Raw genomic sequence first — 21,835 nt, 5'->3', positions numbered from 1 at the left:
AAGACTGATCAAGTGACCTTCTGGTTTGGGGACAACTTGCTTTTTGAGCTGACCAACACAGAGTTTTTGTTTCATCTCTTCTGTTTCTTTTAAGACAAATATCTAACAAAGCTTAACTTCTTATTGTGGGAGGTCATTAAATATTATTTACTTCCTTTTTTGTTTTTTGTTTTTTTGGTTTACTGAAGTGCAGCCCAGTCTCATGTTTTTTTTTTATTTTTCATGCTCCCATGACGAAATGAGTCAAATTTTCGTGATGGGGTTTTTTCTTTAAACTCACTATTCCTAACCCTACTGCTACCCCCACCCTAACCATATCCACCCCGACCCTCCCACTTCACTTTTAATTTCGTGCAGTCATTACAGAATGAATTACAATGAATTTGTGCTGCTGCGAGGCGCTTTTCGTCACAGTATCACGAACCAATAGATTAATGTATATTTCGTGCTGCTGAATCACGACTTGCCATGAGATGAGACCAGGTTGTGTGCTTCACGGCATCCACCACACTAAGGGACCGCCTTGGATTCTGGGTGGGACACACCCAGACAGACATCAGGTCCTCCTAACCTCTTGAAAGTAACCATCTAGCTGCCACAGTCAGGTGAAACATGAGCATCTCCTTGATCTTCTCCAGCCACTGGGGTCCTCAACATTCAGGCACCTACAGTATTTGTTGCATCATGCCCTGAGAAATGTGTTATGTGTCCAAATCCTTGTCTTGGGGGACAAGTGGTTACTGCGCTCAGTTTCAGTGCGGAAGGTTCCCAGTTTAAATCCCACCCCTACCACATTTCTCCATGTAATGTGGAGTTGTGCCTTGAGGCAACTTTGTTGTGATTTGGCTTCTATATAAATGAAAATAAATTGAAAAAAATTGAGACTGAGTTGCATCAGGAAGGGCATTCAGTGTAAAACTTGTGCCAAAAAAACATGTGGTGACCCCAAGTGAAAACAAGGGAGCAGCCGAAAGGACTTACTAGTCTTCCTAAGTAACCACTCATTCAACACAGTGACCTGGTACCAAAGCAACACCAAAGTTCAGTGATTTAATCTATTAGTTTGTGATACATCATGAATTGAAGCATATTTTGTGATGTGTCACGAAAAAATTTTGTTATAGTACCCAAATATAGTAGAAATTTGGGGTGACGTGGCTGGGGGGGTGTTGGTGTTATGGTTAAAATTAGTGAGTGAAGGGTGACCACATTAGAGCTGAAAGAACTAATCGAGTTAATCGATTAAAATCGATTATTAAAATAGTTGTCAACTAATTTAGCCATTGATTAGTTGCGAAATAACTTCGTTTTACCGCAAATGTTTTGTTTCTTCCATATAATCAACAGAGCTTTGCTTTGAATCCTGAACCAATGAAGGAGTGCTTCGAGCTGCTGCTTCGTTGGTTTCATTTCGCTTTATCTTAGTTTTCTCCCACTAAAACCCTAAAGAGCATATGTCTGTGAGGAATATTTACCTTTTTATGTTAAACCGATCTGTTATGGTCTTCTGAAACAGTTGATAGATATATTTTATGCTAATGCCGATGCTAACGCATTAGCATGTCTATGGCGTTTTCAATGTTAAAGTTAGCATTAAGCTGCTGGCATTTCAGCATGTTTGTGCATTTGTTTTCTGTAAAATGGCGCAGCATTTGTTGTTGTAAAAGAGTGAAATGTATTACAAATTATAATATTTTTAATTTATTTATATATTAATAATAATAGCAATAATAATATAATAATAACTAATAATGCTACCATACAGTTTTAGAGAAAGAGACATGAGTCACATGTGTCATTGTGAAATGACCACATAGTTTACAAGTTATACAGAGAATTTGCACATATAATGAGTCAGGCTACAGTTTTGATTTAGGTTTTATGGTTAACTGGTTATGCTAATTGCTCATTTGCAGCAACAAAAATACCTCTTTTTTCACCATATATTTTATAACATTTATATGTTTCTGTGTTGTTTTATGGCAACTCAGCACTTTGATAAAGCAATGCCTTTTGAAATAATTATTTTTGTTCTTTATTATAAACTGTTTATTTCTTATTTTATATTTCAACAGCCAAGGGACATTTGAAGATTTGTTGATTTTCAAGTATTTTCAGTTTTCAAATAATGTATGTTGTTAAGTAAAGTGATGGAAGGAGAGAAAAATTGTTTCCCTGTCATATTTTTAAAAAATTCCCCACTAATCCGATGAATCGTGTCGAAACCCCATCAGATTCATCGATGATCCAAATAATCATTTGTTGCAGCCCTAGACCACATCACAAAAAAGTAATATATTTTGAAACGAGATCACAAAAACAAAAACAAAATGTGAGACTGGGCTGTATCAAAGATCACTGTTTGTCCAAGTGTCATGACCATACGGTAATGACAAGGCAGCAGGACCCTAAAAACTTGGACCTTCATTCTCCTGTCCAGCAACCTCATGACTCTACAAGCTCTTCCCAGGTGTCTCCCACTCTTAAAGTCTGAGTACCCAGAGACTGCCGAGAGAAGTGAATGTCAACAAGACTCAGATGATTTGCATAATTAAACAACAAAAAGAAGCCATGTGCGGTCTGTAAGCATTCGTGTAAAGTTGTACCGTCTGGGGCTGACAGCAAATGGCAGAGCAGGAACATCTTAAAAAAATAAATAAATAACAAGAATGGATAACATTTATTTATGCAGAAAACAAGACTGGGTTGACAGGTTAAAAAGTTTTATCAGCGTTTTTTACATCATGTTGTTCTCAGAAAGAGAGTTTTGGCACATTTGGGTGGAAAAAAGTGTTAGTTGTTAATGCCCCCGTGACACATAGCCTGAATCACGCAGAATGGCATCCCATTCATAAATCGGCGCACATCCCAAAAGTGTCGGATTTCAGTTCCAAAACGTTCTAACAGCCATCTGCAGAAGTCCACACAGTTGTTCAAAATCGTCCGGTGGCCCCGAGTGTGATGCACATGTTCAAAACTCTCCGGGTGCGGTCCAGATGGGACACCTATCCAGCGGCGGTCTGAACGCCATCTGACCGCAATTTACATATCCTGAATGCGGCATAAACATGATCTGAAATGATTTGAGCACGTATGAGGGAACCTCAAGTTGGATCAGACATGGCAAAGCCTGCGGTATGACCTGCACATGCCACTTATCCACATTCGCAATGCAAAAATAATAGTAACGCACAGTGACTTGGAGAAGCAACTTTAATCTGATTACTGATTTGGAAAGATTATCATATTAGATTACTCATTACTGAAAAGTGGTCAGATTAGAGTAATGCGTTACTAAGTAACGCTTTACCGGCATCACTGAGTAGTAGTAGTCATTATAGTTTGAATATTTAAGAGATAAATACAGAAACTAGAAAGCAGTCAGAGAGCACATACCTCCGCCAAGGCCACATATTGGTTCAAATATCCTCTGGATCTTGTAATATGTTCTTGATTAAATTCAAAATACAATCCCCCTTTTCTAGGATATTCATCTGCTCACCAAATTTCATCAACATCCATGTGCCAAGCATTCTTCTGGATCCCAGTTCCAGAATATATTCTGGATCACCTTCCAAATCTAATCACTTATTTATTGTAACATTACCTATCTGCTCACCAGTGGTGGGCACAGATAACCAAAAAAATTAACTTCGATAACAGATAATCAGATAACTGAAAAGTTATCTTTGATAAAGATAAAACGATAAACCACCCAAAATGTATCGGAAGTTACAGATAACAGATAAATTCCAATATTGTCTCTGGTACATTTGCAACTACTAATAAACTGAATTTGAGTTTTAACACCACAATAACTTCTAGTAATATTAAAAGTGCCAACAAACCTAAACAATGAGACTACACTTTTGTCTTTGAACATCCTGCCCCTGCTGGAAGCTCTTGTTTACTACACAGCTTCCAGCACAAAGGCACCCTGAGAGCAGCCATAAAGCCCAGCTCTCTATCAGTCACAACGCTCCGGTCAGGCGAAGGTCTTGGAAAATAAAGTCATGCTAACTTATGGTTTTGATTTATGAATAACATTATTACTGATAGAATAACTCCATTAATGTCAATTCTGTCATTTGTACAAAGTTAAAATATAACATATATCTTTTAATGTTGAATAATGCACTAATTCTGAGGTTTTGTAACAAACACAGACAGATCGCAAAGGATTCTGGGTAAAAGTGCCTCTGCTAAACATTGATTGGTTCAGTCATTCATTATGTAAACCAACATGTTAATGTGACGTGTGTCGTGTGTTGGTGTTTACAGATAAATGTGCTTTTGTAAAATATTCCATTTTTATTTGTAAAACAGGCATTTTTACGGAGCCCTGGAAGTGTCATTGCAAAATGTTTTGCATGTGGAGAGAATGTGTGCTCATTTTAGTAGTTTTATTATTTTTATTATTAGTTTTATGATGTGCGTACGTTTGATGGTGTTGTAAAATGTGCACTCAGTAGTCTTGACACATAAATGTTGGCTTTACACTGTGCGAGTTTTGGCCCTTTTTCAGATTGATTTGTTCATTGCAACTACTATACGGAACAGGATTACAATAATACAGTTAAAACAGAAGGTAAATTATCAATTATCCACTTTAACAGCAGAAGTATGTACAAAACTTTAACAGTATCAAAGAATTTCTTCAGCAGTTTACAAAACCCTTTAGTATAATAACAATTTCAGAAACGTGGTTCAATGCGCAAAAAGGAATACAATTTGAGTTGGATGGTTATGATCTAAACTACATCAGTAGAGTGAATAAAGGAGGTGGAGGTGTTGCTATATATGTGCGGAAAAATATTAAATTTAAGGTAATAGAAAGTATGATGTTAACAATAAAAGATGTGGTATAATGTATACGTGGTGTGTCCATAAAGTAACGGTCCTTTTTATTTTTTTTTTAAACTATATGGATTTCATTCATATGTTTTTACGTCAGACATGCTTGAACCCTCGTGCGCATGCATGAGTTTTTCCACGCCTGTCGGTGACGTCATTCGCCTGTGAGCACGCCTTCTGGAAGGAGTGGTCCTGCCCCCTCGTCGGATTTTCATTGTCTGGAAATGGCGGAATGAAAAGGACTTTTTTCCATCAGAATTTTTTGAGAAGCTGTTAGAGACTGGCACCTGGAAACCATTCGAAAAAGTTATCTGGCTTTTGGTGAAAATTTTACGGGCTTCACAGAGAATAAGGACTTTAACTACAGCTTTAAGAACCCCTTTAAGGACGGTCGGTGCGCTGCGCTCCGAGCTGCGACGTCGCGGCACAAGCCACTGGATTATTTCTAAGCTGATGGCTCTGTGGATACGAGACCGTCATGTGCTCTTTCTCTGGTTATCACAAGAGCTGGACATCAGCCATTTTCCAGCAGATTTCACTTTTAACAAGAGATTTTGTCATGGAAAGCCGCGCGGAGGCTTCGCGCGTCACGACCGATTCGCTGATGAAGCGAGACAAAGGAACACCTCCGTTTCGGAGTGTTAGAGGACAGGTTTGGACATGCCTATCTCGGCTTTCAGTGCTTACCAGTCGAGTGAGTATAAGAGAACTTGTGGAGAGCTGGATATATATATATATATATAATGCGTGTGTATGTATATACGTATACAGGTATATATGCACGGCCCAAGAGGGTCACCCCCTAGAGCCTGGTCTGCTTGAGGTTTCTTCCTAAGAGGAGTTTTTCCTCACCACAGTTGCCTAGTGCTTGCTCTGGGGGTCGGCAGGGTTAATATGGAGTGACTTGGGCCAAGTTTGTTGCGATTTGGTGCTTTATAAATAACATACTTATACATGAATTGAAATGTAATTGAATATTGAAGTGTATGTCTGTGTATGTAGTGTGTTGTGAATTTGTGTATATGTTGTTATGACTGTTATAATTGTTGGACTCATACTAACAGGGGTGGGCGTTGATAAGCTTTGCTTCTGCCCACACCCTTTCGGACTCACAGGCTTGTTTATATAACATTCATATTATTGGTATGTTTCTGTTCTTTCGGATTTGTGTGTATGCCAAATAAATCCATTCATTCATTCATGATTTTTCATTCGTGTGAGAATTTTTTGGACTGAGTTTCAGGTTAATCGCGCGTCCTGCATCGTGTAGTGTACATGGAGTAACAAGCTGTGTTTAACATCTCACGACCACCTCCTGATCACCGATCGTATGGTTGAATGAAAATCAAATCTGTTTGATATTATTCTGGTTGGCCGTCGTAAGTGTATCCTGCTACTGGGGCTACAAGCGGCCAACCGCTCGCACTGTGCCTGTGCAAACGCCGCAGAGCTGTCTTGTTGTAATTTTTTTTTTTTGTTGTTGTTTTGTTTTGTTTTGTTTGAAACTTTATTTGTAAAAAAAAAAAACATTAAAAAAAGCCATTTGCAAAGCCAAAAACTTGATTTGACAACCGTCTGATATAACGGGGGTCAAAGTAAATAGAACACTGCCATCTACTGGTGCCCAGACTCTTAGTAATTAGGGTGAATACTGCCATGAACACTGCTGGCCAGTAAATGGCAGTAGAGGCCTGAAATACTTGCCAAAACAAAATCCCAGATAATCCGTGTCTGCTACATTTAAGATGCATGGAATTTAACAAATGCAAATACAACAACGTCTATAAACGCAGAGAATATATTCACGAGAGTTTTAGGCACTAGAGTTTAATGCTGCTGTCCCTGGAGCCTGAGCAGAGTGTCTGAAATGCATTTGTCCTGTCGTGAACATACTGAGATTAGACTATCCTACCCATGGGCACAGCATGTGCTCACTAAAACCTTAAAATTAGCACATTACTTTAAAACTAAAACATATATCTGATTTTCACTTTATAAAACGTCAGACATGACAGTAATTTTAAATAACTTGTCCAAAATTAGTTTGGTTAAAATTTGAACCATAAGTTAAAAATGTATGCCTCTGGATGACTTGGGTGATATTGCCAGTGTATCAGTATGGTGTTAAAGGAAATGATTTTTTTTTTTTGATACCAGTTCTCTTTTGCCTGCAGAGAATACAGTGGTTTCTTATGGAAGCACCTCTCTTCTGTTTGCAGAGGGTAGAACTATGCATCTGTGAAGGTGCGTTTACACATAACCAAGATGCGTTACGAATGTCGTTTTTCTGTCATTCATGACACATTCCTGACATTCTTAATGTGACTTAACGCATCTGAATAGGTTTCTTAATAGTGCGTGTTGGTGCGTGATATTCTTGATATTCATGGAGCATGTTTTTGCCTGTCAAATGTCACACACCACACTCATTTCGTCTAACGTCGTGGAGGTCACAACTGAGTGTATTGATCCTTAATAGAACGTGACAATATTCGTAGTGGTTCCTGTGATGGTTCTTGGAGCCCAAACTGTCACGCGTTATTACGAAGTGACACGGAAACTGTCACATTTTGACACGACTTGTAACGTGGCGTCACATTTCACTGCGCGTCACGACGTCTCAGTTTTCTGTCACGTGCGCACAATTGAACTCGGCTCCAAATGTCGTTCCACAGTTCCTGCTGAAGCTCCTCAGGACGCTCCTGCAGGTGTTCCACCTGCTGTTGTAACTGATGAGCGGGAGAATGAGTCTGAGCCAGAGCAACCAGTGGAGCGAGAGGGGACTCACGTGCAGCCAGACATCTCTGCACCTCCTCCAGTCCGGTGGAGGAAGAAGCGTGCACACAGTTAAACCCTGCTGCACCACATTCAGTTTGATTGCTGACACCAAGTCGGCTAAAAGTCTAATTTCAGTGCTCTTCAGCGCGCTCCTGCAGGTGTTCCACCTGCTGCATGTCCCTGATGTTTGGGAAAATGCACGAGAGAAGACCCGCATGAAGCCACACATCTGGCTCTGTCTGTCTCCTCCTCCTCGTCTCTGCGCCACTCAATGGCACAGAGCCCAACTACGCATGCAGTCACAAAGTTCTTCTGAAAAACTGGAGCGATCTGAATTCGGTTGGATGAATATGGGTGTGTGTGTGTTGAGACAATTCACCTCATTCACAACATGACAGAACTTATAGATGCGCTGTTACGCGCAATAGCTCGCAATCGCGCACAACAACGCGGAACACTATTCTTGACCATGCGTAATGGTTCCTGACACGTGCCAATAATCGTAACGTGTGGTAACAGGTTGCAGCAGTTCCTGAGGACACCTGACGCCTCTGCCCCGAATCATCACATTCGTGATCAGCGGCCAAGAATGTTTACTTCGTGGCATTCGTGACTTGTCATCGTTATGTGTAAACGCAGCAATAGGAAACTTTTAACAGGTAGGTGCTCAACTGATTTTAAATTTTAAAAGTGTTTGTCACTGTTGATCTTTGTTTACTATGTTATCGGACAAAAATGTATCAGAAGATAATTAGTCCGATAATGGTTTTTAAAGTTATCTAAAAAGATAATCCGATAATGAAAACATTATCTTCGATAATTATCTGTTATCGGATTATCGGAATTGTGCCCACCACTGCTGCTCACCAAAAGTCATTGAAATCCATTCATTAATTTTTTAGTTATCCTGCTAAAAGACAAACAGACAGACACTGATGAAAACATTATCTCGTAATTGGTGTGATTGCTTCAGTAGAGAGAATGTTTTTCCATTGCAGTTTAAAAAATGGCTGGTTGCACGTTAATATTTGGGTTGGCTGATGCCTATAAATTGAAAATACTGGGGTGGGGGTCACATCAGTTGTGTTATTTAATGTCATGTGAACATTTCTTTTTAACATTTTATTGCTAAAGATTGTTTTTTCATATTTTTCCTATGTGTGATATTCAGCGCTGGTAAGATTTAAATCCTGATTTAAATTGCTGCTAAAAAAAAAAATCAAAAATGTTTTTTTTTTTTAAGCAATACTTAAAACATCATCAAAATATGAAATCCGTACCATTATTTAATGGTTCTTTTTGTATGTGCACATTTATGTTTTAAAGGTGCACATACAGGTGAGCCCCGAGGAAGGGAAGGTGATGGTCTAGTGGTTAATTGTTGGACTTGATACCAGAGGATCCTTGATTCAAAACCCAGCCCTTGGGCAAGGTCTTTAATCCCCACGTTGCTCTCGGTGTGCGGTGTGCACCTTGCATGGCAGCACCCTGACACTGGTGTGTTTGTGTGAGTGGGTGAATGTGAGGCATAATTGTAAAGCGCTTTGAGCGTCTGATGCAGATGGAAAAGTGCTATATATATGCAGTCCATTTTTTTTTCCATTTTAACATGTCATTAAAGATTATAACTAATGATATTTTTGTATAATCTCATTAAGAAGAGTGAAATAAGTAAAAAATGAAAAAAAATATTGATTTAAATAAAAAAAAAAAAAGACTTTTTAGAAAACAAGTCCATATGTTTACTACCTGCCCTGGTAATATTAAAATTGTTTATTGCTTACCATAAAGTGGGGTGCTTTTTTTGAATCAGAATATTAGCCTTTATTTATTCATTCATTCATTCATATCTGTTTGAACTTCATAAGGTCAAAGACAATGATAATTACACTTTTATTTTCAGATAAGAAAGAACACTCAGTTCACAGTTCTGATTTTAGACCATGTGCTTCTCTTACAGCATGTTTGTGCTTTTCAGATATATTTTAAATGTAACATGAAAAAGAACCACTTCAATGGCTAATCCCTTAAGAGAAGAAATTATTGATAATGAAATGAATTGCAAGTTACAGCTGTATATTACTGGATTAATGCTGTCATAATGTTAGCCCCATGTGATATGTTTGTCTTCACTGTCAACAGTTTATTAAGTGACGTGATGATTCTGAGTTTGTCCTGAACACAGAGGAATGAGGAGAATTTTCAGTGAGTCATGTCATGAGCACGTTTGGTTTCCACAGGTTAAAGCCATCGCCTTGGATCAAAGCCAGGAAGCAGTGGAGTTAACGAGAGAGAACGCTTTCAGGTAAACGTTACCTATTGCATGGAGAAAAAAAAGAGATGTTGAAAATGCACTTAACAAATTTCAAATGTACTTGGAGTGTCTTTAGTGTGCCTAAAAGACTTTCCTCTGCAGGTTGGGACTTCAGGACAGATTACAGATTCATCATATAGATATTGTAAAAGGTACAGTAACCTTCTTTAAAATAAATAAAATGACATACAGAATGTAGTGCTGACTACCATTTGTTGTTTTTCCTTAGATGCAGAAGCTGTGAGGAACCTCTGCAGTCCTGTTTCAGCTTTGGTCAGTAACCCTCCGTACTTGTTCTCAGAGGATATGGCAACGCTGGAACCAGAAATTCTAAGGTTGAAAAAAATAGAGGTTTTGTGCGTACTAAATTTAACATTCTTTCTAGTAAGTGATAGTTGATATATGGGATATTTAACAGCTTGATAGTGCAAAATATCTAGGGTGCTATATTGCATCACTATGAACATATGCTAGACACCTGTATTTTCTTGGAAAGTCAATCTTTGGAAGTGGATGAGATCACATTTAGGATTTCACAGAACTGTTTGTGTGTTCCCAGGTTTGAGGATCACGCCGCTCTCGATGGCGGCAAGGACGGCATGAAAGTGATCAAACAGATTCTGACATTAGCGCCACGAATTCTGTCGGATCACGGGTAAAAGCACCCCACCAGCCGACGCAGCTGTGCGCACGTGAGCCCACCTGGATTTAATTCCTGAAGCCGTCCACTCGTCACAAGAACAGCATGTTCTCAAACACATGTATTGCGTTGCGGCTTTAATAAGCGACCACAGCTCCGTGCGTGTGCTGCTGCTTCCATTTCAATGTACATTTGATAAGTTTGCCCTCTTTTATAATTACATTTTGATACACTTCTTATTTTTTTTTCCCTGTGAATAACAGTCGTGTTTACTTGGAAGTGGACCCTAGACATCCTCCACTGATTTGTCAGTGGGTGGAGTTGCACGTGGAGGGACTGCGTTACGTGGAAACGCGACATGACATCACCGGCAGGTCAGTCCGGAGAACTCCTCAGCATTGTTATATCACTTTGTCATTGATAAACCTGGCTAAAGTCTCTATTCATGTTCATGTTTTTAGGTCTGTTTCAGAAGAAAAAAAAAAACAGCAGGAACAAAATATTTTATCATTTATCATTTTATCACATACTGTCCATGATGAGGTTCTGATAGTAGATCTCTAAATTTAATGTAAACTCTGCAAAGTTTTTTGTTTTTCCAGTTCAAACCATAATAATCTGTGAATAATGAGTCCTTGTTTTTAGGCCGCGATTCTGCATCCTTCAGAAAACAGAAGCAGAAAAAGGACCACAAGCTGGATCTGCATTGAGAAACTGAGATCCTATTACACTGGCTTTAGCCCAGATCATCAAAGCTTCATCTCTTCTTCCACCCCCCCGCCAGCAGAGCCACCAGGCCCACGCTCACACTAATTTCCTTACTTAAAATTCACAACCAGCAGAAGCTTAAATCATTCTCATTCCTCTGTGGCTGCATTGTGCGATTGTACCCAGTGCAGCCAGTTAAAAATAATAATAATCATGCACAAGACGGCACAAAAGTGTGCTCAGAGCTGAAGGTAATTACCGAGGCTTTTCTTAGAACACTCCCTCTCAGAACCTCACCCTCCTCCCAGGAAGCATTCAGTAGTTCTGTGAATCCGCCGATGCACGGTCCTCCCCTTTGCTTGTCCACTTGCTGACTCAGATGCAGGCTGTGTGTGTGTGCGCACTTTGTTGAACCAAAAAACACGTCGTAGCTTTTACTTCCTCATACACGCCTAAGGGTGACATGTTTCAAGCTCGAAGGCCATTAAAAGAATCATTTTTGCTTCAAAGGTGACTGAAAATATTGTGTAACCAAGAGTCACAAGAGCATTTGTCACGCAGTATTTAACAACGCGATGGTGACAGAATGTCACTGTAACGTGAGTACTCGGGGGGGGGGGGGGGGGGGGGAAAGAATCACAAAAGAGTAAATGTGTTATTTTTTTTTAATAGAAAATATGTACACATGTAAAAGGTAGAAATAAGTGACATGGTTATTCAGAGAATTATAAAATGGTGAAACAAACAGTGTGTGCGTTACTGTGCAAAAGTCTTAAGCACCTTCATAGTGGTTTTTGATGGTAACTTTTGGAAGAAAAACATGTCTATTTTATTAAGGAAAATGTGATTTAAAGTATGTAAAAGATTTTCAAATGAATAGAAACGTGATTACTTTTGTAGGTTGGCAGCTGAGTGCATAATTCCACAAAGACAACAAAAAATAGTTGTTAGTGAATAATGAGTTGATGGACATGAAGCTTTTGTAAAATTGTGGTATAGTTCACCCAGAATTACTCTGCTTTAAATATAAAGGTAGGTCGCACCATATATTCATTTTTAGTCTTATTGTTTAACAGTAGATACTTTTATTTTTTCCAGCATGCTTGCTGTTTTATTTCTTTCTCTTTTTTTGTCATGTCTAACATTTTTGCACAGTAAGTACATGTACAACTGGTGAGGGTTAGGTAGGTGTGCGTAATATTCACAACAGATGTGTATGCTACAGCTCTGACGTTTTCTCACGCGTCATCTTTTCCATGTTGTTTCCTCACTAATTCAGTTCAAACTTGAGACACGTTGAGTTAGACTGAAGTTGTACAAAACAAAATCATCACCACGTGTCCAGTATTCTAATAGCCGACAGTCCACCGCTGGTGCAGCTGTGTCATATCCTGTTTCTCAGTTTTTACTTTTTCTGTTAGGTCAGTTGACATTTGGCTGTAATGGGCATTGTGGATTATTCATACCCTGAAGGGATAGTCCTGTACGTAGCGCATCAGAGGCCTCGGGAGCGGTAGCTGTTCGGGATAATCACAGTGTCTGTTAATAACGAGGCGTGTAAGGTGCTGTAGGCTGGGGAGGCCCTGGGGTTTGTACACAGCTGTCTTGAGTTTTAGCAGTATGGGCGTCTCCTGAATAATCGGCTGAGAGGGTTTGCAAGGAGCTTCTCCCTCCATGTTCCTCCCTGCTGCTTTCCTCTCTGATCCTATGTAGTGCTGCACCAGACTGGGCACGTTGGGGAAAGAAGAAAGGTTGGGTCGGGCCGGGAAGCTGGAGTCCAGCGAGAACCGGGCACTACTGTATTGAATCCGTATGCTGGTTGGACCACGTGCAGTCCTGACCGAGAGGGTCAGCATGTACAGAGGGTGGCTGCTGTCTCGTACCATAAAAGCTCCTTCAGATGCTTCTTGCAGTGCAGCGTGGGCCTGAGCTGCCGTCACAGCCCCCCAGTACCAACCTGCAAACACACGTCGCTATTTATTACACACTTTAGCAAAAAAAAAAAAAAATAATAATAAATGCATGTTGCTTCATATGGATTTGATAAAATCCATAAACTCCAACAGTGAAAAAAATAAAAGGGTCAAATAGTGGAGTTTGCCTCGTGGTTATTTCAGCAATCCAGGCTGTGTGCAGCTGAGCACTAGATAATGTGAAACATGTCAGCCTACCTGAGTTTTCTAGGTAGTAGATGTTGCTGGCAATTGCTTGCAAGTCTTTCGCAGGGTCCCATTGCAGGGAGGTGTTTTGAAGGCAAGGGGGGTTGGAAAGCGTTCCTGCCCGCATACCCCGTGGGGTGTCGATGGAAGGAGCAGGAGGCAGAATTGATCTAGGACTGCAAAAAAAACAAAAAAAAACACAGTCACAACAGTTTATTTTCCATAAGAATACAAACATTGATCCCTAAGGGTCAATCACATTGAAATACTTTAGAGCCCTTAATCCAGCTAAATGATAATCTAACAAGTTGCAGCTTCTTACCTATGACAGTTTACTCATATTTGGGTTTTTAATATAAAGTATTTATATGAAATATCTTTGGAGTTTGAACTGCTGGATGGGCAAATTAAGACATTTGTAGATGTTATGTTTGGCTGCCAGAAACTTGTCCATATTCTGACAGTTTTTCCCTTCCAAAGAGAAAAAATAACCAGTGAAACTGACTGCCAGGTGAGGTGAATCGGAAACTTTATAATTGTCCAGGTCTCCCTTGTAAAAGAGATCTTGATCTCAATGGGACTAACCTGGTTAAATAAAAGTTAAATTAAAAATAATTGGATAATTGTTGCAGGACTATAAGTCAAGTATACAACAGCAAAACAAGTTAAATATTAAAACCATCAAAACAAGTCTATCTATCTATATACATACATGTGTGCTTTGCCATATTTTAAATTGTATAATTCACTGCGTTTTGTCAAAAATATAACTGATCATATTGTTTACCACTGTTCATAAATGGGTCGATTAATATTCTATTGAGGGCAAATGTTAATTCATTGATTATAACACCTGCTTTCACAATTTATGAGATTGAAATTCTGGAACATAAACTTTACAGAGAAAACACGGACAGCAGTAAAAAGTACTCACCCTGGTACACAAAGAATCATACTACTCGAATCCGCTCAGTATTTGTTCTTGAGAAAATAATGAAACATGCGAGCAGATCTGCGTTTAAGAAGTGGTTTAAAAAAAAAAAGTCACCTCGACGTTGAGACAGCGTCGAGGAAACCAACCGGCGGCGGGGAACAATCAGAACGTCAAGCGGTTTGTGAAGTGTTTCCACCATAAAACCGTCCAAACGTGTGAAGTGCAGCCTGCAAATGCTCTGCTTTTACATTTTACCGTTTCCTAGAAATCTATTCCGAGAACTATGCGCTGAACCCGCGGATCTGACGTCACAGCGACTGCTCCGCCGCTCGCTAAACGCTCGAGGCGGAACAACCGGCTCTCTGTAATTATTACCGAACGTTCTCCGGTACCAACGTCTGCGCTTCAGGCAGATTGTTCTGGTTTATATCACGCTCGGTATCTCTGGAAGCCGGCGGCTGTAATCATCACCGAAGCGCCGCGCGCGCTCCCTGGAACCGCGCGACGGTTTCTCCTTACGCGCTTTCCAGGAATATTCTCAGCCTTTGGCCCCGCCCACCGGGGGGGGGGGGGTGCTGCTCTCCTCATTCTGGGAATTCACCGCCTCGACATTAAGGATAATAGGAATGCACACAGGCGCTTTTCCTCAAACGTAGATTTCCCCCAAAGCTGGTGGAAAAACACGTGTTTTTTTTTTTTTGCCTCAGGGATTAATTACGTTGGAGAAAACAAGTTATTGTTAATAAAACAAACATCACTGTTATGCATGAGAAACTGGTTTCACATTCCAACCTTTTTATCCTATATTAAAATTGCAAGTCTGCTGTTTAAAGTTTATTGTAGTTTTGTAAGGAGTCTGAACACTCCGCTCATCTCTCTCCTGGTAGCTTTTCTAAGAATTCTATCTAGGAAATTCCCACCTCCACATCTGTTTTCGTTAAGTGCTTTTGCACGCTAGTGTTACATCAGGTTCAGGCCATACAAGCTGAAAATTCCAAGTAACGGCCCAAGCAGGGAAAAATATTTATTCTGCACACGTGAAATGGTTTATTGTAATTAAAGACACCAGGAGAGCTGCTGATTTCAGTGGAATGTCAGGGTTTTTTTTTTTTTCAACGAAATCCCGAAGTAACTTTTCCTGAAAGAGTTTTGACCCATTGTTCCATCTGAGCAAATACGTTTGGAGTCTGTTGTTACAAATGAGCAAATTTGGAGCCTACTCACCCTCCCACAAAATAAATAATAAATACAAATAAACTAAATCGTCTGAATCTTGCATTTTTATAGGAATAAATGTGATCTTTGAAAACAGACCAGGCGGTTTTCAAAAAACACACATGGAATCTTCTGATCTTGAAGCTTTTTTTTTTTTTTTTTTTTTTTTTTACTTGTAAACGCCCAATGAAACTTTTACTAATATCTGATTCATTACAAGTCAATATGAATGCATATAAAAAGGCAGTTTTGCAGTTTCAGGCTAGACTCTGTGGATGTGAGTTTATTCTGATTTGGTATAGAAACCCAATTTGACAGGAAGCAAGATGCTTATAAATGTATTCTCAGTGAGTTTACAAAATGCATCATGCACTATATTTTTAGCAGTTTCAAACACTATTAGTAGAATAGGTACTTTGAGCTTTTTAGTCATAAAAAAGATAACACCCAGCAATCTGTCAGAAACTGAAGATGCATGTGCAGTTTTGAAAACTTCAAATTATCCCCCCCAAATTTTTATAAATAGGGTGTGTGTGTATATGTATATATATATATATATATGGTGTTTTCACAGTATTTTGACAGCACAGAATAACCAATCAATATTATCAGGCATTTTCTGCAGGACCATGTGGCTGAAGCATGTAATTTTTCTCCCCATTGCACAGTTTTTAGTTCAGTCTTGTATCAGCTGTGTGAAAGAATCCTTGATAACTACGCTAGACCTGCACCACTGATTTTGTTTGGTGCCAAAACTCGACAGTTTTTGTTCTCTGAATTAGGGTCAACTGTGGCAATTTTCCTGGACTTTAATGTCTTGCAGAACAAACTTTAGGGTTCCTGAAATGAGAAAAGCAACATTATTTCCCAGTAAAACCATTTCCTGTTATTCATATTTCAGAGTACTTTTGGGTACATTTTTTTGAGATACCCTATGTATGTATGTGTGTGTACAAATATGGGGAGGTGATATTTTATATATACGAGGTCTATTAGAAAAGTATACGACCTTATTATTTTTTTCAAAAACCATATGGATTTGAATCACGTGTGATTACATCAGACATGGTGGGCATGCAAGAGTTTTTTCATGCCTGTCGGTTACGTCATTCGCTTGTGGGCAGTCTTTGAGTGAGGAGTCGCCCACCCTCTCGTCGATTTTTTTCATTGTTTAGGAATGGCTCAGAGACTGCTGCTTTGTTTGCTAAAATTTTTTTCAAAACCTGTAAGGCACAACTGAGTGGACACCATTCGATAAATTCAGCTGGTTTTCGGTAAAAAATTTAACGGCTGATGAGAGATTTTGGTCTGGTAGTGTCGCCGTAAGGACGGCCCACGGCGCCTGACGGCGATCTGCGCTTCAAGGCGGCAGCGTCTCGCCGTTTCAAGTTGAAAACTTCCACATTTCAGGCTCTATTCACCCAGTAAGTCGTCAGAGAACAGAGAACTTTCAGAAGAAGTCGGCATGAGGAGTTTATTCGGACATTCCATTGTTAACGGACATTTTGTAATGAAAGAACGTGCGGGCAGAGTCGCATGTCGGGCCGGACCCGACCGCGGGGGGTCGCGACAGGAAAAACACCTCCGTTGGAAACCTTAACGGGCAAGTTGGAACATGCCCAAGCTGTTAAACAATTTCTCAGTTACTCACTTGTTGAAAGCCATCATCAAATGGTTTTCAACACGGAGGTGTTTTTCCTGTCACAGCACACACAGATTTGCCGAGTCGTCATGGAAACGCTTGACGTGAGGAACCCACGTCAAGCAACCCAGTCCAGTCGAAGATTCAAGCTTCTCTACTATTGCCCAACTCATTAATTATGATGGACTGATGAGGGAATAAAATTCTGGAAGCAGCCATCTTGCTAATATTCCTGGTGGTCAGGGCAAAGCACCAACCAATCAGCACCAAACCTCCCATCATAAAAGCAAATACGAATGAATTCTCTACATCTTCCACAGAGAGTGGAGCCACATGTCACACTCCATTCTCTCAGCCGTCGAGAGCAAAGCCCGCTGGGTAGGTTCCATCAGGGCACGCAGGGTCCCCAAACCCTGATCTTCTTGTCGAAAACAAATGGTGTCAGTGGCATTGAGAGACCAGCTGATCAATTCCATAGTTAATCCAAATCTTAATTTGAAGAATTCACAGTCTGGTGAAGCTGGGACTTTGAAGGTCAGAGCAGAGATAAAGAGCAGAAAGGAGGAGAGGGGGGAATGTGACCGTCCTTCTCCCATGCCTCCTCTGGATCATCCAGATGGTCACTGGTGAACTTCAAACGGGCCTGGACATGTGCTGCTTGAGCAGGGGGACCTTCCTGCCCTGCAGGATTTTAAACCATGACAGCATCATGTGTTACTAATGTAATCTTTGTGACTGTGGTCCCAGCTCTCTTCAGGTCATTGACCAGGTCCTCCTGTGTAGTTCTGAGCTTTCTCAGAATCATCCTTACCCCACAAAGTGAGATCTTGCATGGAATCCCAGACCGAGGGAGATTGACAGTCATCTTGTGTTTCTTCCACTTTCTAATAAATAATCATAACAGTTGTTGTCTTCTACCAAGCTGCTTGCCTGTTGTCCTGTAGTCCATTGTGCAGGTCTACAGTTTTGTCCCTGGTGTCCTTAGACAGCTCTTTGGTCTTGGCTATGGTGGACAGGTTGGAGTGTGATTGATTGAGTGTGTGAACAGGTGTCTTTATATATATATATATATATATATATATATATATATACACACAAGGTCTATTAGAAAAGAAAACGACCTTTTTATTTTTTCAAAAACCATATGGATTTGAATCACGTGTGATTGCGTCAGACAAGCTTGAACCCTCGTGCGCATGTGTGAGTTTTTCCACGCCTGTCGGTTGCGTCATTCACCTGTGAGCAGGCTTTGAGTGAGGAGTGGTCCACCCCCTCGGCGGATTTTCATTGTCAGAAAATGGCGGAATGATTTGGACTTTTTTTCCATCAGAACTTTTTCAGAAACTGTTAGAGATTGGCAGCTGGAAACCATTAGAAAAATGTATCTGGCTTTCGGTGAAAATTTTACGGGCTTCACAGAGAATAAGGACTGTTACTACAGCTTTAAGGACAGCTTCAAGGAAGCTCGGCGCGCCGCGCTCCGTGCCGTCATCGAGAGCCACAAACCAGCAGATCATTTCTAAACGGATGGCTCTGTGGAGCCGGACCGTCGTGTGCACTTTCTGTGGTTATCACAAGAGCTGGACATCAACCATTTTCCGGCAGATTTCACTTTTAACAAGAGATTTTGTCGTGGAAAGCCGAGCGGAGACTTCGCGCGTCATGACCGATTTGCTGATGGAGCGAGACAAAGGAACACCTCCGTTTTGGTCTCACAGGACGGCTTTGAGATGGCGTTCAGACAGCTGTCGGTGGTTTTTCCATCGAGTGATTATCCAAGAAATTGTGGATGTGCCTGGACATGCCAGAACATGTCCCGTGAGGCTTCATCACGGCATTGCTGTGTGTCATGCGGCACCACCACGACGCGCGAAGCCTCCGCTCCTCTTTCCATGACAAAAAATCCTGTAACAGTGGAATGTGCCGTTCATTTCCAAACTGGACGCTGTGTTCCAGGACATCGTCTGACTAGCACAGGAATTGTGAAAAGATGTGGACATCAGCACTTTTTCGGCACATTGAGACAGACGTGCGGAGGAATTCCGCGTGTCGCGACGGTGCCGCATGGCGCAAAGCAACGCCGTGATGAAGCCTCACGGGATATGTTCTGGCATGTCCAGGCACATCCACAATTTCTCGGATAATCACTCAATGGAAAAACCACTGACAGCTGTCTGAACGCCATCTCAAAGCCGTCCTGTGAGACCAAAACGGAGGTGTTCCTTTGTCTCGCTCCATCAGCAAATCGGTCGTGACGCGCGAAGCCTCCGCTCGGCTTTCCATGACAAAATCTCTTGTTAAAAGTGAAATCTGCCGGAAAATGGCTGATGTCCAGCTCTTGTGATAACCAGAGAAAGTGCACACGATGGTCTCGGATCCACAGAGCCATCCGTTTAGAAATGATCTGGTAGTTTTGGCTCTCGATGGCGGCACGGAGCGCGGTGCGCTGAGCGTCCTTAAAGCCGTCCTTAAAGCCGTCCTTAAAGCTGTAGTAACAGTCCTTATTCTCTGTGAAGCCCGTAAAATTTTCACCGAAAGCCAGATAAATTTTTCTAATGGTTTCCAACTGCCAGTCTCTAACAGTTTCTGAAAAAATTCTGATGGAAAAAAAGCCCAAATCATTCCGTCATTTCCTGACAATGAAAATCCGCCGAGGGGGTGGACCACTCCTCACTCAAAGCCTGCTCACAGGTGAATGACGCAACCGACAGGCGTGGAAAAACTCACGCATGCGCACGAGGGTTCAAGCTTGTCTGACGCAATCACACGTGATTGAAATTCATATGGTTTTTGAAAAAAATAATAAGGTCGGATACTTTTCTAATAGACCTCGTATGATTTTGCTTTTTTAAAATCATTGAAAAGTTGTCAGCACAATGCACGATTGATTTGGCTTTGTGTGTCTCATACCGTTTCTTTGGTATTAGGCCTCTTTGCTGCAGATGAGGAATCGTCAGTCATTCTTCCAGAGGACAACCACTTTCTGTCTACGAATCACTCATCTGGTAACACAGTGGGCCTGTAGGTATGTTGAAAACACACTCAGAGCCCCCGCTGAATTGATTGAGTCAATATACTGTACAATGTTGCCTTTCAGACAGCATGACCTCACTGCACTCTTCTTGAGCCATTAGAGGCCACACTGTGCAGTTGTGAGTCTGATTACAAAACATTTCCAATATGAGATTAAATTAACATTCTCATTAGTTAAAGTTTTCACAGTGCTTCACTTTTTCCACTTTTTATGTTCCACCTTTATTCCAAAATGAACGTTTTTTTTTTTTTCGAAGTTCTGCATAATGATGACGTGAAAATAGTTTGAGATATTTGCAGATTTATTAAAAAAAAAGAAAGAAATCACATAAGTATTCACAGCCTTTACCATGAAGCTCAATCCTGTTTCCACTGATCCTTGAGATGTTTCTACAGATTGGAGTCCACCTGAGGTAAATTCAGGTGACTGGACATGATTTGGAAAGGCACATATCTGTCCACATATAAGGTCCCACAGTGCATGTCAGAGCACATACCAAGCATGAAGTCAAAGGAATTGTCTGTAGACCTAAGACAGGATTGTCTCAAGGCACAAATCTGGTGAAGGGTACAGAAACATTTCTGCTGCTTTGAAGGTCTCATTAAGCACAGTGGCATCCATCATCCATAAATGGAAGAAGTTCAGATCCACCAGGACTCTTCCTAGAGCTGGCCACCTATCTAAATGGAGCAACCTGGGAAGAAGGGCCTTAGTCAGAGAGGCGATCAAGAACTCGATGGTCATTCTGTTAGCACTCCAGCATTTCTGTGTGGAGAGAGGAGAACATTCCAGAAGGACAACCATCTCTGCAGCAATCCACCAATCAAGCCTGTATGGTAGAGTGGCCAGATGGAAGCCACTCTTTAGTAAAAGGCACATGGCAGCCTGCCTGGAGTTTGCCACGTGACAGACTCTCAGACCATGAGAAACAAAATTCTTTGGTCTGATGAGACAAAGATTGAACTCTTTGGTGTGAATGCCAGGCATTATGTTTGGAGGAACCCAGGCACCATCCCTACAGTGAAGCATGGTGGTGGCAACATCATGCCGTGGGGATGTTTTTCAGCAGCAGGATCTGGGAGACTAGTCAGGATCGAGGGAAAGATGAATGCATTAATGTATGGAGACATCCTTGATGAAGACCTGCTCCAGAGTGCTCTTGACCTTTCAGCAGGAAAATGACCCTAAGCATACAGCCACAATATCAAAGGAATTGCTTCAGGACAACTCTGTGAATGTCCTTGAGTGGCCCAGCCAGAGCCCAGACCTGAATCCAATTGAACATCTCTGGAGAGATCTGAAAATGGCTGTGCACCGATGCTCCCCATTCAACCTGATGGAGCTTGAGATGTGCTGCAAAGAGAAATGGACAAAACTGCCCAAAGATAGGTGCACCAAGATTGTGCCATCATATTCCAGAAGATTTGAGGCTCTAATTGCTGCCAAAGGTGCATCAACAAAGTATTGCACAAAGGGTGTGAATACTTACTGTATGTACACGTGATTTATTAGATTTTTATTTTTAATAATTTGCACCAAAAAATTTTTTTTCATGTT

The 21,835-nt window shown here is 40.8% G+C and overlaps 2 protein-coding genes across 2 annotated transcripts; one reads left to right on the top strand and one right to left on the bottom strand.

Moving 5' to 3' along the window:
- Nucleotides 1-9,468: 9,468 nt before the first annotated feature.
- LOC117506714 (MTRF1L release factor glutamine methyltransferase-like) lies at nucleotides 9,469-11,909 on the top strand. The gene is made up of 6 exons (XM_034166278.1): nucleotides 9,469-9,937; nucleotides 10,049-10,098; nucleotides 10,176-10,281; nucleotides 10,506-10,601; nucleotides 10,850-10,960; nucleotides 11,232-11,909. Exons 1-6 carry the CDS (start codon nucleotides 9,822-9,824, stop codon nucleotides 11,302-11,304), a joined length of 552 nt encoding a protein of 183 aa, XP_034022169.1. The 5' UTR covers nucleotides 9,469-9,821; the 3' UTR covers nucleotides 11,305-11,909.
- Nucleotides 11,910-11,956: 47 nt separating this feature from the next.
- Nucleotides 11,957-14,910, bottom strand: LOC117506712 (cytokine-inducible SH2-containing protein-like). The gene is made up of 3 exons (XM_034166277.1): nucleotides 14,388-14,910; nucleotides 13,466-13,629; nucleotides 11,957-13,251 (listed from the first exon to the last, which is right to left on the bottom strand). Exons 1-3 carry the CDS (start codon nucleotides 14,405-14,407, stop codon nucleotides 12,755-12,757), a joined length of 681 nt encoding a protein of 226 aa, XP_034022168.1. The 5' UTR covers nucleotides 14,408-14,910; the 3' UTR covers nucleotides 11,957-12,754.
- Nucleotides 14,911-21,835: the final 6,925 nt, after the last annotated feature.

The sequence above is a fragment of the Thalassophryne amazonica genome, chromosome 3 (genome assembly GCF_902500255.1).
Source record: "Thalassophryne amazonica chromosome 3, fThaAma1.1, whole genome shotgun sequence".
In the NCBI taxonomy this organism is placed as follows: domain Eukaryota; kingdom Metazoa; phylum Chordata; class Actinopteri; order Batrachoidiformes; family Batrachoididae; genus Thalassophryne; species Thalassophryne amazonica.
This window is presented reverse-complemented; position numbering and strand designations above follow the sequence as displayed.